The 18,454-nt window shown below is 34.8% G+C and overlaps 1 protein-coding gene and 1 long non-coding RNA gene across 2 annotated transcripts; both read left to right on the top strand.

Moving 5' to 3' along the window:
* Positions 1-341: 341 nt before the first annotated feature.
* Positions 342-3,862, top strand: LOC117319031 (pleckstrin homology domain-containing family B member 2-like; the record flags this gene model as incomplete). Its single annotated transcript, XM_033873940.1, has 5 exons — positions 342-402; positions 1,351-1,496; positions 2,383-2,486; positions 2,891-3,120; positions 3,540-3,862. Coding segments are annotated over 5 exons (711 nt in total), but the record flags the coding sequence as incomplete, so codon positions are not given.
* An 8,398-nt stretch (positions 3,863-12,260) lies between these two features.
* LOC117319032 lies at positions 12,261-15,196 on the top strand. The gene is made up of 2 exons (XR_004530551.1): positions 12,261-13,832; positions 13,918-15,196. It is a non-coding gene; the product is annotated as an uncharacterized LOC117319032 (long non-coding RNA).
* Positions 15,197-18,454: the final 3,258 nt, after the last annotated feature.

Here is an 18,454-nt window from a genome sequence, read left to right as displayed (position 1 = left end):
GGACTTTTGATCAGTGATTAAGATTAGGACAAAACCAAGATGTATTCCTACAACTGCCTTTTGTCTCCAACTTATATATATATATATATAAATATGGGGCAAAGAAGTAATTCAAACAGTGTAAACAATAAGTTATTGTTTACACTGTTTGAATTACTTCTTTGCCCCATATAATCATTACAAGTAATTCGTATCCTCCATACATTTATGTGAGGATCCAGTGTTATCTGGATTATACTGTTCATATTACTTCTTTGACTCTTATACTGTATATATATATATATATACATGTTCATGTTTTAAAAAAAATGATCATTGTTTCAATGTCTTTTCTTTTTCAGTCGGAAAACAAGAAGAAAATGACACTAGAAATTGCAAAGGCTGGATGGCTATACCGTCAGAGTATGTAGTGTGGTTAAGACATACGCATTTCATATATGCTGGATTGTTTCCCTTGGTTTTAGTTATCTCCCTTGATTAGAATGCTAGCCACTGATACACATTAACTCTAATTCTTACTGTCACTTTCTGAATTTCACAGTAAAGAGATATAAATTGTTTGGTAAAATTAATAGATTAGTATTTTATACTGTCTGTGTCGGTGTCGGTGTTTATTTACATCAGATTTAATTTCACATCAATTTGTTTAAAAGGTTGTTTCCTTCTTCCATGAATGTTTACTAATAGATATAAATCATCACATCACTATAACAGTGCTGTCTCAGTTGGGATTTGATATCTTTTTCATTTATTAGCATAGTAACCTTCAAGCATACTTTGCTAAATCAAAATACAAAATAACAATTATGTTTATAACTATAAATATTTATATATACATCTGTAAATTGTTTAAAATAATTCATAGTTATTATAGACCAAATTTTGAACAATGCACCTAGATTAAGTAAAGTAGATCTAAAAATTATTTGTAATGTCGCATTATAGGTTGTTTTAAGCATCACTTGTACCAAACCACACATTCTGTTACACTAAATGGTCATAGATCAAAGAATTAGAGAATCTTTACACAGGATCAGATAAACAAATCGCAAACAAACATTTTGAAGCACGTAAGCCCCAACTTAAAAATTTAAGTGTTAGTTCTCAATTAGTGTTCCTATACATCATTTGATCAATAAATTATTTTGAAACTCCAACTTTCGACACTTTCGGTAGAAACTTTCCTTTTTCAAAACACTTTCCCATTGCATCATGGGAAAGTGCTCTCTTTCAACACCAGGCAAATTTGTTAAAAGGGTGAGAGAGCCAAAAAGGGCAAAGACATTGTACACAGGGATTGCAGTACTTATGCTGTGATAACAATTCAATATATATTTTATTGTTTTCTAGGTACAATACTCCGTCGTTGGAAGAAGACTTGGTTTGTGTTATACCAAGATGGTGACCTTCGATATTTTGAGAGTCCCAACAGTCACGAACCTGAGGCCCGAATCGTAGTAAGGGCCGTTTGTAGTGCTATACAGGCGGGTCAGTTGGTGAGTATCAGGCAAAACAAGAAATACTTTTCAAGTGTCCAATACTTTACATAATTTCTCGGTAATCTATTAAAGGATTTAGGCCACAATTTTAGTATTTTGTTAAAATACAAACAAAACGTAACAAAATTATATGTTTATCAAAAGCAATATGGCTCCACAACGGCATTCCCAGGTGCCCTTTTACCTATTACCATGCATGCAGTCAGGGATGTCGTGAGGCTTGGCCTAATATTTTAAAACTCACAATCATCCATTAAAATGTACTTAGGTTCATGGTCCTATTCTATAATAGATAAATTAATGAGTGGAAATGTACTGTAAAATTACATAGAAAATATTGATTAATGAAAATTAAAAACAAACAAAAAATACCATTGCTATGTTGTATGTTACTGAAACAAATTTTGTTTTCTTATAAAAGAGACCTAACAGTTATGATGTCTCTGATAAAACGATGTTGTGATTTCTGGTTGATGTGGTCATCGTCATCTCACAGTATAGTAATATATAGTTTACATGTACTATAGTAGTATATTTATCAATTTTGAAAAGATTATTCTAGCTGTATGCTGCCAGGGCTAGGATAGCTTAATTGATAGAATATTGGCGACTTAACTTGGGATCCTCAGATCTGAGGTGTGTGCTTTAATCCCCATCTAGGCTGTATTGTGTTTTTTAGGAAGCTAAGATCACAGATTGTCCTTTGCTGTCATAGTTGTGTCCTCATGTCCACAGTTTTTATGGGTATATGTAACGGACCTCCGCTATGTTGTAAGTGAGAAAGCCACCAGCAAGTACAAAGATTTATCACCTGAAAATGATCATGGGGCGATAAACAACCAGTACCAGTTTGAATCTGAGATAAATTTCATTGGTTTTACAGTGTGAAAATTCAGCTCCCGAGGGTAAGACAAAGGATTGCCTTCTTACGCTGATCCTTCGTGATGGAGAACTCCGACTCTGTGCTGAGGACCCAGATGACATGAGGTAAGTAAAATCAGTTTATGTGTTCGCTTCGCCAGCTGTGAACGAAGGCATATATAGTGTTCCTCCGTCACAAATTTGGTTCAGAAGTTTTATAGAGCTTATCTTGCAGATTAGGGATATTATACTGATATACTGTGTGGGAGCTGTAATTATAGGGTCTGGTATATAATACTGTGAACTATTTGACATGTTTTGGACTGTAGCTCACATTTACATTCTGCTCCTGATCTGAAGTAGGGCATACATGCTTAACAAACATATTCCAGTTGTACATATTTCCATAATTTAATGATGCATTTTGATATGTCCTTTCTGGCTAGAAAATACAATAATTTAAGATTGTCAGAAACATTTGTGATGAATTGTCACCGACGGAAACTTAAATACTTTTTTTGCTACTCTAGGGCATGGCAGATAGCTCTAGAGGAGGCAAGAGTTCTCCCCCCTGGGTCAGCTGTACATGCTCTACCACCTCCCTACACAGCAGTACCACCTCTCTACACTACCAATCTAGCTACAGATCTACGGTCCTATCCGTACCAGGTTGCTGGTGCCAACAGTGTGGTGTACCCACGACAGCAGGTCCAATACTATTATCCAGGACAGGTGATATCTACCAACCCTTACACAACAGGTAAAATATCTTATGCATTGTCTGATGAAGAATTACCTTTAAATTTACAAACTCCTGTCAAATCCATTTCTAGTACTTGTCAAATTCTTGGTTCATATGTAATTTAACGATTAAGGTAAGTTTATTTTTGGTTCAGGACTTTGCAGACCTCTATACCAGACTCACAATAAATACATACCTGGTCAATAAAATACATTGTTAGGTACTTCTATCCGGTATACATATACATCAGCGTCTACGTTTGGATTTTGCTTTGTAATTTAAAAAAAAGAAAACCACGAGGGGCATCACATAACATCTGACAATAAGTCAGGAAAAAGGCTTCTCTTAGGGCAGTGAAATCACATCTGTTAGTAATTTCACTGAAAAGCAATAGCTGTAGTGTGTGTAATGTGACCTTTGACCTTAATTTTTCCTAGTTATGGCCCCACCTGCAAGTCAGCCTGCAAGCAACATAGTATATGTGAACAACTTACAAGATCAGTACCTGTACGGCCGCCGACGATACGATGGAGGTGATCTGGCCATGGGCATGGTAGCTGGGGCCGCCCTAGGATCCATGATGTGGGGTCCAGTCTTATACTGGTGAGGGGAGACAACTCGTAGGCCACAATATATGGATCATTATAATGAACTTAGTTTCATGGCAGAAACCAATGTATTGAAGTGTAAACAATACTTGATGCAAATTATTGAACTTAATTCCAGAAATCTTTATTTTATATTAATACACAGTATACAGTCTTGGTGCAAAGGAAGTTGATCTTCTAATATTTTTTTTTTCTTTTATTTTTATGCTTCTTTTTAGTTAACTGCTGTGGCTGAAGAAATTCACACTAGAAACTACTGGTAAATAATAGTTTTTCATGGAAAATTTCAATTTCATATTCTATTGTATAATATCTATACAAAAAAACGTTTAAATGTGTCTTTTAAATGAAAGATAAAAATTAATAAACATTTCAAATATCATGATATAAAAATAAGAAGCAGCAAGCCATAAATAAATCATATTCATTAGTTGAAGTTAGATTAATATATTAGTAGTCCTTCTCAAAGGAAATTAACCAAAGAAGTTTGTACAGTCTACATTTAGAACTGTTATCTTTACAAATCGTGGGACAAAACAGAGAAGTTTTAATTTCCCATACCAATGCTAGACATTCATATATATAATATTTGATTTATGTTAAATATTACTTATGTATATTTTAGAAAACAAAATTCCTACTTGTCCGCTTCAAATTTTGTTGAGAGCTGTATGTATGTTTATTGTCTATTCATGTAATTACCTGTTGGTTAGTTTAGTAAAACGTTTCATAATAGATAAAAGATGATATATACTCTGTTCTATTGCGGGTTCCCAATTCTTGCGGCAACTGAAAAAACCTTTAAAATGTGCGAGCAGTTCCTGTTTACATCAGCCAAGCTGTATTCAACAATTATTGATGTAATCATTAATCACAATGTTTATCAACTAAATGATATACAGTTACGCTTTCCGTCAAATTACGCGAGAAAAGGATACTACAATATATTTCAAATTTGAAATAAAAGTTATAGAATTCTGTCATACACTGTAGGACGTAATGGCTGTGTAGATGAAATTGTTATGATTTTTTGTACATATTTGTAGTTTTGTGTTTATCCAGTCTTAAAAAGATGTCTTATCTGCAAATATTATACACAATTTGCCAAAAATCTTATGATATAATAATTGTGATTGGTTGAGTCGGTAATTGCGAGATTTGTTTTTTGTTTAAAAATGTGACTGAAAGTGCAGTATACTCGGTAACGCTAAAGGTGCAAACTTTTGACAATATCTGGAATGTTGCTGCCACGATAGATTACAAACCTGTTATAGCCAGTGTCATATATCTACAAAGGAAAGGATTTAAATAGGCCTAACCTGATTTCCTAGCCAATTGACATATGAAAAGTCAATAAGATTTGTTGAAATTAAATCAAGTCTACAAAGAAAAGACAGCCAAGCCAACATTACTGTAAACACGGTTATTTTTGCGGGGGTTTAATTTCGCGATTTCGATATGTAAACTATATGCACGGGGTAATTTTCGTTATCAACCCACCTTCGTTTGTAGGTCGAGTTTACTCGAATTAATATCAAAATAATACACATGGGGGAAATTTTCGCGATCAAAAGGGATCCGCATAAGTAGCGTAAATTTCCCTCTCGCGTAAATTTCCACATTTAAAGAATACAGATTTTGTCTACAGAACTTTAAAAATCGTTATACATTATGATGAACCAATTATGTGTATATGATGCATGTACATGTATATAAATCCATGCACTAGATACTCCAGAGTAAAATGATACTTGGATTGAATTTTCTTGTGATTGATGTAGCAGGAAGGATAATATTTCAGTTCCCTTTAAAATGTTTACACCTGGATAAAAGTTTTCTAAGAAATGAGAGTTTGAATTTGTGAGGTTCTGTTAGAACAATATGGCTTTAAAGTATGAAGGATGTACATATCGTGTAGTTAAAGTATCGGTTAAATATTATCCATAAACTGAGGTACCGGTAAATGTTCAGGTGTATATAATTGTATATAAGTTAGATATATGGTGTAGCATTATATATATAAAAACATATATATGTCTGTTTTAATATTGTGGATTTTATCAGGACTTGTTTGAGAAATATGGAAATTTTGAAATGTTTATATTGTTATGATGCAAAATGTGATTGAATTTTTGTTGCACATTTCCTATCAAATTATATTCCACCTCTTAGAGGTCTGTAGTTTATGTTTGATATGTTAACTACAGTCACTTGGTCTGAGATTTAAACTGCTCTGTGTTTGATTAAACTCCAGTCGATTGTATACAGTGGACCCGCGATAATCCGGACGCCGATAGTCCGGAAAACTCACAGTCCGGACGGAAATGCACGGGAACGGATTTCCGTAACGTTATTTGTACTCACCAGTCCGGAAATTCGGATTCCGATTCCGGAAGCCCATTTTGGGAACGGAACATACTTTTCATTAGTAAATTTCCCTCAATAATCCGGACGATTTTTTCACCATGAGGAGAAAAAAATGTCGGGGCAAGTCACCCGTGTCGACAGCTGTACAGACTATCGCTTGACAGTGTGCGTAGTCATAGCGACCACTGCCAGGTCATAGCCCCGGGTGTTTACCTGTGTTACAATATGTAGCTTTTGTTTTTATAACGGTACATTGCTTTTTCTCTACGACCTAAATCATTTAATGTTACAGAATTTATGCACAAACATTCAGTTCAATTTATGATCGGTAAATTAACATCATTAACACTTGTATTGGGTAAACACGGATATCGGCATTGTAACACCGTTAACGTTACATGAAACGACGACTCATTGAAAGATGCATGTTATTAATTACAAACACATTTACGTATTAAGCAGTGATTACAAGAACTGGGTTGATTACACACAAATTAGTTAATAGTCATCTGATACTTAATTAAGCATCGCATTGTTAAGTGAATACGGGTTGAATAATTATGGACATCTTGGGTAGTTCTCGCTGGTGTCGCGTACTTTTAAATAGATAGCTTGGGGTTTTTGGTACGTAAAAATCATAAAAAACATGGACTGACGGTAAGTTGTAAAATCCGGGTATTTTATTTAAGGTATTTAACGTTTGCAATTTCTACTTGTTTGTGAACCTCCGGGACATGACACATGTATGTTGTTTGTAGGTCACACATGCCCGCTATAAATAAAACACTTTCGCTTTACATGTTCTTTTAAAAAGATAGTTTATTTTTTTACTTTCTAAAAAAAGAAAAAATCATATCAGAAACATAAGTATATTTATTGTTAAAAAGTCTGACAATTAGACGTGTTTATGAAACGTCCCGCAGATTGTATATAATCAAGGGAGATAACTCTTACACGACAATTTTTTTGACCTGGTACACGAAATTCGGTAGTCCGGAAAACTCGTAATCCGGACGGTTTGGACTGGGAACGAAGGTGTTCGGATTATCGAGGGTCCACTGTACATCCATGATTTTGAGTTTTTGACTCATCTGAGTTTAAGTGAGACCATGTTAAGACATATTAAAGTTTGATCAGCCATGAAAATATTATATGTGTATATAAACCTGTACCTGTACTGAGTTTTTGACCCATAGGGGACCTGCAAAGATTTTGGCTTTTCTAAGGAAGAGTAAACGTGAGATGTACATGCAGGGTTTTTAAATGATCTGAGTTTAAGTAAAAACAAACAATTGTTTTACTCCTGTGAGTTTGAGTGATCTAGAATGTGTTGAGCTTGCAAGGTTTTCACAAGCGATCCAGCAAAGGACAGTTTAAAATCAAAGTTTTTAGGGCAAGTGATTTTTAAAAGCTTTCCGAGTGGAAATTGCAAAGTGTCATCAAACCAGTAGTGAATTTTCAAATTTTGTCTTTTGTACTACGACGTAAAACATTTGAAGTAAAGCTTGAGTCAATATTTCAGGATGGGATTGGCCTTAGAGGTATCCCATGTTAGGTTTACATACTTTTGAATACATTAACAGTAGCTGTGCCATACTAGTTATGATAACTGTATATATCGTTTATCAGCCATTTGGTTAATTATGTATCGGCAATACCTGGTGCATACTGTATTACATGAAATGCTTGGGTGTACTTTCTTTCGGGTTTTGAGCCTTCAAATTATTTCATGGGTACAAACTTTCTAGATTAGCCCATGCAAAAATAATACAAAGAGCAACATTTGTTGTATTTGATATCATGGTTCCATAGCAACCATGAAAACAACGAAAGTTTATACACAACAAACGTTACATGTTATACAGTATTCCAGATGGGCTTATTACTAGACATGGGCTTGTTGTAGGATAAATATTGTACATGTCTGGCAGTGTGAATATCACATTAATAGTGATTATTGTGTTAATTGAGGAGTGTACCAAGATGACACTATATTTGTATTTACAACGATAAGGATATCAGCATTATTTATGTTCGTCGTAACCTAGAAATATTGAAACCTTTGTAAATATTAACCTGTGTATACTGTTAGAATGTCTGTGTAATCTTGTCATCAGAGTATGAACTAAATTTTTGTTAAACTGTCTCTGAACAGACAGTTAAGTACTGTCTCTGAACAGACAGTTAAGTACTGTCTCTGAACAGACAGACAGTTAAGTACTGTCTCTGAACAGACAGTTAAGTACTGTCTCTGAACAGACAGTTAAGTACTGTCTCTGAACAGTAAATCTCATTGCACTGTCGGTTTTCCAGCCAATTTATGATATTTTGAAGAAGTTTAGAGCATTATTGTACAAAAGGAAGACATATTGATATGATAATAAGAAAAGTGAAAATTTAATATGTTGGGAGTCGGTCAGGTGGCTGATAAAGAGACATTCGATATCTGCTGTATCTTTGTAAATTGCCAGTACATTTTCTGTGATATTAACAGAAACATTCGGTAGATGTGATATTAACAGAAACATTTGGTAGATTATAAAGGCATAGATGAAAGCACATAACGGAGGCATTACATGAGGCTTAATAGGAAATGAGGGTAGATTCAATATCAACATTTCAAGTGAAATAATCAAATATTATTAGTGCATTGTTTATCGACATGTTTCAAACTTTCCTCAATATCAATTGGCACTGGTGCAGATTATTTTTTGAAATGGAATAGGAATGTTTTGAAATTACAATTGTGATTTTTTTTTATTATTATTTGCAAATTATTTAATTGTAGTCAACTAGTATTTGTTCTAATCTTAAAATCTACTGGTTGTGTTTCCATTGAAAGGAGGTGGTGCATGGCGGCCCACGGCCGAATCTTATTTTATGTATGATATTATGATAGACTTTTACCAAATACATGTCATTTTAGACACTAAAACGAAAATTGGCAAATGATGTATACGCAGCGCCACCTAACATGATTTCTGAAAAAAATGTGTACCCTCCCCTTTTAAATTCAATATATTTCTCGTACAAAAGTACTTGATAAATTTCATATTGCATTGATAGTCTCATGTGATGTTATATTTTATAAAAACGTGTGTTTAGTATGAATTTGTATAATAGAAAGTGTAATTACAGGTTTTTTAACAAAATCATCAGTTAAAAATTTACCTTCTTGAATTTTTTTTTTATTTGTAAAGTAGATAAAATGTAATAATCGTTGGAGTACTATCAAATTTTGCTTTTAAAAAACATGTTTGCATATTAATCTTAATACACCACCAAAAAAAATCATCAAAAATTACTGGATAACAAAAGATTTTTGCATACAAAGAAAGGTCATGAAGTAAATTGTATTAAAAAACAAAGGGTTAAAAAGGAGCACCCTGTCTGACACAAGCAGTAAAGTCTGATTGCATTGTTATTTTTTTTGGATTTTTAGCATTTGCCTCTATTTTTCAGTACTTTCGGTACTTTGATATGTTGTCCAAAATTGAGGGTGTATGCATTTAACATAATAAAATCTTGGCATATCCAGTAATTCACCAAATAAATTTGTTTCATTAAATGTTTATGAATATCCATAGATTATTTCTAACCGGAAATTTTGATAGTACTCAATCAATAACTTTGTGGTATTAGACTTTAAATGAAAAGTTAAAAACAATGATTTTCACAAAGAAGACATCAAATTAGGCTGAAATTTAATTTTAGTGTCACGGAGCGTGATGATTCATATACAAAATTAAACCTTAAACAAATGGGGTGAATTTGTTTCACAAATAGGAAATAAAAATGTGTTCTATAATAATTTGTGGTCAAAACATTAGCTTCTTATACAGTATGATGGGGAAATAATGAAATCACCAAAAAAAGAATATATACATTGAGGAATGGAAATTAATTCCTCCCACATAATCGGGGATATTATGCTTTTGACAAAAATATGTTTCCGGGAAAAAATCGCTGTGGGCCGTTTTAGCCCTCCTATGCACCACCTCCTTTATATTCTGCATTTGAATTTGAACAATTGGATGAATATTTCAGGTAACTAACCTACATGTATGAAGATTTAATACCAACTAATAAAATTTGAACTCTGGTTTGAATATACATTAATGTTATACAGCATAATCGATGTTTGTAAAGTGTTTTGAGGATGACGTTTAACGTTTACAGGAAGTTAAGAGTTTTATAATGGCGTGCGGCTGTTGGACCTGAACAGTAAAGAGTGCAATATTTTGCTTTATTTTGTTATATCATTATCTTGGTGAGTTTGTGTAATGAAACAGTATCTAAAAGATGACTGTACTATCTCTTATATTGAATATATTTTTCTGTTGTATAAATATCCTTTTTTTCCTAAAATGCTATAAAAGAAAAATGAACCTTTTTACTGTAAACACTTAGATTTTTGCAAATACTTTATTTCATGAATTTACCTCTTTAGATATATTCATGAATACATGATATCGAGAATGCTGATCTAGAAATGACTAAGATCTGTGAGTGGTAAAATGTATTAGAGTCAAGGACTCCACAAGACTCCAGAGTTGTCATTTTCATACAAATATTCGCAAAGGATTGAAATTCCTGTTTGACTGTCCTCGCGAATAAACAGGTATTAAAAGTTGATAGTGGGTAACTTTGGAGAAATTATGGAACTAGTTAAACGGTTTTTCATGAGCTTCAAGAACTAAGTTCAATTCTTTTGAGGGAAATGAAATTTGAAAGAATATGTTGATGTATTAGATGCACTTCCAAATGGTAATACAATGTATTTCTGTTCTTGCATTGCAAACCCTCTACAATTAAAAGTCAAATTTATCAACAAATCTCTCTTAGTAATCATACTGTGATCGAGAGATTACTACACCACTGTGGCCATTCCATCGCTGGTCGAGGAAAAGCTTTTCAATCAATAAATCAAAAATGGTAATTTGCATTTAAAAGATTTGTTTATCAGACCACAGGGGCATGTCTAATCTCATATTAAAAAATAGTCTGAAATACCTATATATAAAAAGTTTTTATATATAAGTATATCTGGCTATTTTTTAATGTAAGGCTAGACATGGCCTGTGATCAGACTAAAGGGTATATGTCATTTCATGCCCCTTTAAAAAAATCATGCAAAAAGTCTTGAGTTAATGAGTCCTTGTAAAAATTATTTTATTTATACATGTAGTACCACCTGATATACAATGTACTTAAAATGTGTAGTAATAGTGTTTTAAATTCTACAGTACCTGTTCATTGCACAGGGACTTGGCACAAATTCCAAACACACAGTACATATACATGTAGATGTATTATGCTTCATTCATGCGTTACAATTATATGGACCATGATTAATACATGCCAAGTCCCTGTGGTTGATAACTGGTACAAATATGGAGTTGAAATAGGGAATTTCTACGTTTTCTCTGTGATGTGTATGACGGTGTCTGTTTCCTCTGTTACGATATATACATTGTGTATTATTTAAATATATAAACAAAAAAGATTCTACATGACAAACAATTGCAATCAGTAACACAAGTGCTTTCAGGCCTACCTGGCCATCTAGTTTGTGCCGTTATACCTTGAACTACAATACTGTTACCTCCCCTGCATTTTCATCCATTATGACATCATAACACATTATGATGTCATCCGGTTACTAAGTAATAAATCAAATGCCTGAAGATGGCCAGGTAGGCCTGAAAGCGCTTGCGTTATTGATTGCAATTGTTTGACATGTTAAATCTTTTTTGTTTATATATATAGATGAAACAGTGTAGCTCAAATGAAATGGTTGTGGATCTATTTTGTCAGAAATTAGCTTTTATACCTGACTTTCTATTGCTGTAAAATGTTACTGAAGGGACAAGTCCTCTTTCTCTTTGTTCAATAATAGGGACACAATATATATATAAATATATTTCTTCATGTTTATTTTCTCTCAAGCAGTTGATAAACAAAATATATGTGACATATTATTTAGTGAAATTGCTTTTACTTTGTTTCTCACCACAAAATCTTTGCATTTATAAATATCTTGCATTTATTTATTTATTTTTTATTTCATTTTATTTTATTTTTTAAGTATATAATGGAAGTTACTCTGATATCATTAAAGCTGCTATTTCACTTTATAAAAATTCGACTAGTACTGGGAAAAAATACACTTTAATATTAATTTTAGAAATTATTTCACAAAAAAAAAAAAAAAAAAAAAAAAATTATAAACTTTTCTAATTCATCATTCCTGTGTAGTCAATTTAAAGTCAGTTAAATTCTACAGCGAAACATATTCTAGCTTGCCATGACAATGGATATACGGATGTTGATCAAACTTTGGTTGAAGTTTTGATAGGCAGAATAAATTACTTGGTACAGGTTCAGTTGAAAGTAAGAAATATTTGTGAGCCTGTAAGTTTTTGTCTTTATAATGTCCTTCCTTTCCTTCTCAATAAAGTGTAATCATGCAACTGTTCATATTTAAGCTGTAATCATATTTTTATTATATTGGTTTTGTTTATGTTTACAATTGTAAAATATTCCTGCTTTACATCAAGAAATCGTTCCCACTTTTTAAATCTGTTCAGCATATAAGTACATGTGTTGAGATTATTAATGATTCGTGTTTGAATGTTATATCTTTTGTTTATGCACTGTAAGTGTAAGCTTGTTGCTTCTATCATCAAATACCAAAGAAAATTACTTTTGTTAAGTTTGAAAGTGAAATTAACTTGAAATAATACTTTATCGTTGCTAAAAGCTTCCTTATTAAGTTTTTGTTATAATTTGTATTGTTTTAAATAGTATCCTGTCTTTTAAAGTATGTATTCTGATTAATTAACCTTGTGATATCTGTTTATGTATGTATCAATAATATTTGTTTGTGAGCCACATTGTACAAATATGTAAGAGTCAAACTTTACTAATTTGTTTGTGAGCCACATTGTACAAATATGTTGAAGTCAAACTCTACAAATTTGTGTGTGAGTCACATTGTACAAATATGTTTGAGTCAAACTTTACAAATTTGTTTTGTGAGTCACATTGTACAAATATGTTAGAGTCAAATTTTACAAATTTGTTTGTGAGTCACATTCTACAAATATGTTGGAGTCAAACTTTACAAATTTGTTTTGTGAGTCACATTGTACAAATATGTTAGAGTCAAACTTTACAAATTTGTTTGTGAGTCACATTGTACAAATGTTTGCAAGTGGTACTGTAAATTTATTTGTGAGTTACAAATGTTTGTGAATCAAATCATACAAATACTTTAATGACTAACATTGAAGGTATTTGAGACAAACTGTAGATTTGTTTGTGAATCACTTTGTACAAATTTGTTTGCGAATCACATTGTACACTCTGCTTGCCATTCACATTACAAATTTATTTGTGAATTAAATTGAACAAATGTGTTAGCACATCACATCATACAAATTTGTGAATGAAATTTTACAAATTTACTTGTAAGTAACCTTGTACAAATTTGTTTGCTTTACTAAATTGTATGGAACATCTTGATCAAATCAATGCATATATATATATATAATTGTATATATTTTGTTTGTAAAGTATGAAATACAAAAGTTCTATTTGTTAACAGTGTATAATTTTGTGAATACTACGACCACAAATAACATGCATGCTCATGTTGATTACTGGTAATCAGATCTTTATAAACATCCTTGGAAATTAATGGTCTTTTTTCAGTTACTGGTTTACCACCTACATGACTCTGTCTATAGCTAGGTTTCGTCTCACTGACTATAGTCAGTGTTATGTCGGCTTTAGTTAGTTACTGGTTTACCACCTACATGACTCCGCCTATAGCTAGGTTTCGTCTCACTAACTCTAGTCAGTGTTCTGTCGATGGTTTACCACCTACATGACTCCGCCTATTGCTACTTTTTGTCTCACTGACTGTAGTCAGTGTTCTATCAGTATTAGTTAGTCATTACAGGTGAGACTTCTACGCATATAAAATGTAAATGTTTTTTGCAAATACAACATGTATTCATGAAATCATCAACTCGATATAAAAAATATCAACATTTTGGTGCCTAGCTTTTTCCCTGAAGTTGTCACAACAAATATTTAGAAATCAATCTGTGACAATGAAATTGTAGTGTATGTAATACCACAAAACAATAGGGACATATGGTTATTACAAATCTGACTCTAGGTGTCCACAACACCAATAATGTACATGTATTTCATATGTGCTGGTTAATATCTTGCCAACAAGTATTTTCAAGATTTAATTGGAGAATCAAAAAGCTTTTTCTTGTATTTTATGGTTAGATTTCGTGCTTAAAGAGAAAACATTACTGTATTTACTTTTTATGACTTTTATGAAAATCAAAAATCCTATTCAAAAATTGAATTTTCAAATTGTATTTCAGTGATAAGCAATCAAAGATTCTTTGTCTTCAGTGATTAATGAATATAATTTTCATCAAATCTGTATATTAATTAAATTTGATATCAAAGATAATCTATGATCAGAATCTCTATCTTTAGGATATGCACAGCTTACCAAATTATCAATCAAGGATACAATACTCCTAAATGATCATGGCCCAGTTGTTCAAAAGGTGATTAGCCTAAATCACTTACTTAGTGAAAATCTCATTTCTCTTTAAATTCAAAACCTCTGTGTGAATATTCCTTACACAAGACAGTTAGGAAGAGACTGAAGCGTGTTATAAAGAGTTTTGTAAAATTTTGCTAGTTTTACCAGAAATGATTTTATCAGGATTTTAAAATTGTTAAACAATTGTTAAGCCTAATCACCTTTTAAACAACTGGTCCTTGACGTTTGGTTTGCAGGGAATTAATATGTTAATTAGTAGAAGTATTCAAGAACAGATAACAGCTGGTGTTTGTCCTTTATTTCTTCTTCTGAAGAATGATTTATGTTCCTAGCCATATCTTCAGTATCCAAGAGTTACACATCATGATATACCACTATCAGTATTGTGTAGTGGATTGAAATCCTTTGGTAGCAAAATGCCATATATTACCAATGTATTTGTCTTAAAGACCACAAAATTGTTATAATTGTTATTTGTTGTCAGTTGATGGTAATTTGTAAAATAAATATTGAAATGAAATATTCATCAACTTTGTTATGTATCTCCCTAATGACCTCGTCTGAACTAACAATCCTGAAGTCAGAACCTTGTGTGTACTAACAATCCTCAAGTCAGAACCTCATCTGAACTAACAACCTCAAGTCTGAGCCTCGACTGTACTAACAATCCTGAAGTCAGGGCCTCAACTGTACTAACAATCCTCAAGTCTGGGCCTTGACTGTACTTACAGTCCTCAAGTCTGGGCCTCGTCTGTACTAACAATCCTCAAGTCAGAACCTCGTCTGTACTAACAATCATCAAGTCAGAACATCATCTGTATTAACAATCCTCAAGTCAGAACCTCATTTGTACTAACAATCCTCAAGTCTGGGCCTCGTCTGTACTAACAATCCTCAGGTCAGGGCCTCGTCTGTACTAACAATCCTCAAGTCTGGGCCTCAGCTGTACTAACAATCCTCAAGTCTGGGCCTCGTCTGTACTAACAATCCTCAAGTCAGAACCTCATTTGTACTAACAGTCCTCAAGTCAAGGCCTCGTCTGTACTAACAATCCTCAGGTCAGGGCCTCGTCTGTACTAACAATCCTCAAGTCTGGGCCTCGTCTGTATTAACAATCCTCAAGTCAGAACCTCAACTCTACTAACAATCCTCAAGTCAGAACCTCGTCCGTACTAACAATCCTCAGGTCTGGGCCTCGTCTGTACTAACAATCCTCAAGTCTGGTCCTCATTTGTACTAACAATCCTCAGGTCAGAACCTCGTCTGTACTAACAATCCTCAGGTCAGGGCCTCGTCTGTACTAACAGTCCTCAAGTCTGGGCCTCATCTGTACTAACAGTCCTCAAGTCAGAATCTCATCTGTACTAACAGTCCTCAAGTCAGGGCCTCAACTGTACTAACAATCCTCAAGTCTGGGCCTCATCTGTACTAACAGTCCTCAAGTCTGGGTCTCATCTGTACTAACAATCCTCAGGTCTGGGCCTTATCTGTACTAACAATCCTCAAGTCAGAACCTCATTTGTACTAACAATCCTCAAGTCTGAACCTCGACTGTACTAACAATCCTCAAGTCTGGGCCTCATCTGTACTAACAGTCCTCAAGTCTGGGTCTCATCTGTACTAACAATCCTCAGGTCTGGGCCTCATCTGTACTAACAATCCTGAAGTCAGGGCCTTATCTGTACTAACAATCCTCAGGTCAGGGCCTCGACTGTACTAACAGTCCTCAAGTCTGGGCCTCGTCTGTACTAACAATCCTCAAGTCAGAACCTCATCTGTACTAACAATCCTCAAGTCTGGGCCTCATCTGTACTAACAGTCCTCAGGTCAGGGCCTCGTCTGTACTAACAATCCTCAAGTCAGAACCTCGTCTGTACTAACAATCCTCAAGTCAGAACCTCATCTGTACTAACAATCCTCAAGTCAGAACCTGATCTGTACTTACAATCCTCAAGTCAAGGCCTCGTCTGTACTAACAATCCTCAAGTCAGAACATCATCTGTACTAACAATCCTCAAGTCAGAACCTCGTCTGTACTAACAATCCTCAAGTCAGAACCTCATCTGTACTAACAATCCTCAAGTCAGAACCTGATCTGTACTTACAATCCTCAAGTCAAGGCCTCGTCTGTACTAACAATCCTCAAGTCAGAACATCATCTGTACTAACAATCCTCCAGTCAGAACCTCGTCTGTACTAACAGTCCTCAGGTCAGGGCCTCGTCTGTACTAACAATCCTCAAGTCAAGGCCTCGTCTGTACTAACAATCCTCAGGTCAGAACCTCGTCTGAACTAACAATCCTCAAGTCAGAACCTCGTCTGTACTAACAATCCTCAGGTCTGGGCCTCGTCTGAACTAACAATCCTCAAGTCAACCTCATCTGTACTAACAGTCCTCAGGTCAGGGCCTCGTCTGTACTAACAATCCTCAGGTCAGAACCTCGTCTGTACTAACAATCCTCAAGTCAGAACATCATCTGTACTAACAATCCTCAAGTCAGCCTCATCTGTACTAACAATTCTCAAGAATGGGCCTCGTCTGTACTAACAATCCTCAAGACTGGGCCTCAACTGTACTAACCATCCTCAAGTCAGAACCTCGTCTGTACTAACAATCCTCAAGTCAGAACCTCATCTGTACTAACAATCCTCAAGTCTGGGCCTCGACTGTACTAACAGTCCTCAAGTCTGGGCCTCTATGTACTAACAATCCTCAAGTCAGAACCTCGTCTGTACTAACAGTCCTCAAGTCTGGGCCTCAGCTGTACTAACAATCCTCAAGTCAGAACCTCATCTGTACTAACAATCCTCAAGTCTGGGCCTCGACTGTACTAACAGTCCTCAAGTCTGGGCCTCTATGTACTAACAATCCTCAAGTCAGAACCTCGTCTGTACTAACAGTCCTTAGGTCTGGGCCTCAGCTGTACTAAGTCAGCCTCGTCTGTACAAACAGTCCTCAGGTCAGGGCCTCAACTGTACTAACAATCCTCAAGTCAGAACCTCGTCTGTACTAACAATCCTGAAGTCAGGGCCTCAACTGTACTAACAGTCCTCAAGTCTGGGCCTCAGCTGTACTAAGTCAGCCTCGTCTGTACAAACAGTCCTCAGGTCAGGGCCTCAACTGTACTAACAGTCCTCAAGTCTGGGCCTCAGCTGTACTAACAGTCCTTAGGTCTGGGCCTCAGCTGTACTAAGTCAGCCTCGTCTGTACTAACAGTCCTCAAGTCAGAACCTCGTCTGTACTAACAATCCTCAGGTCAGGGCCTCATCTGTACTAACAGTCCTTAGGTCTGGGCCTCAGCTGTACTAAGTCAGCCTCGTCTGTACTAACAATCCTCAGGTCTGGGCCTCAGCTGTACTAACCGTCCTCAGGTCAGGGCCTTGTCTGTACTAACAGTCCTCAAGTCTGGGCCTCAGCTGTACTAACAACCCTCAAGTCAGAACCTCATTTGTACTAACAATCCTCAAGTCTGGGCCTCATCTGTACTAACAATCCTCAAGTCAGAACCTCGACTGTACTTACAATCCTCAAGTCTGGGCCTCATCTGTACTAACAATCCTCAAGTCCGAACCTCATCTGTACTAACAATCCTCAAGTCAGGACCTCGTCTGTACTAACAATCCTCAAGTCTGGGCCTTGTCTGTACTAACAATCCTTAAGTCTTGGCCTCATCTGTACAAACAATCCTGAAGTCAGAACCTCATCTATACTAACAATCCTCAAGTCAGAACCTCGTCTGTACTAACAGTCCTCAAGTCAGAACCTCATCTGTACTAA

This window comes from Pecten maximus, unplaced genomic scaffold (genome assembly GCF_902652985.1).
Source record: "Pecten maximus unplaced genomic scaffold, xPecMax1.1, whole genome shotgun sequence".
Classification (NCBI taxonomy): domain Eukaryota; kingdom Metazoa; phylum Mollusca; class Bivalvia; order Pectinida; family Pectinidae; genus Pecten; species Pecten maximus.
The sequence above is the reverse complement of the archived record's forward strand: the minus strand, read 5'-3'. Positions and strand labels throughout refer to the sequence as shown.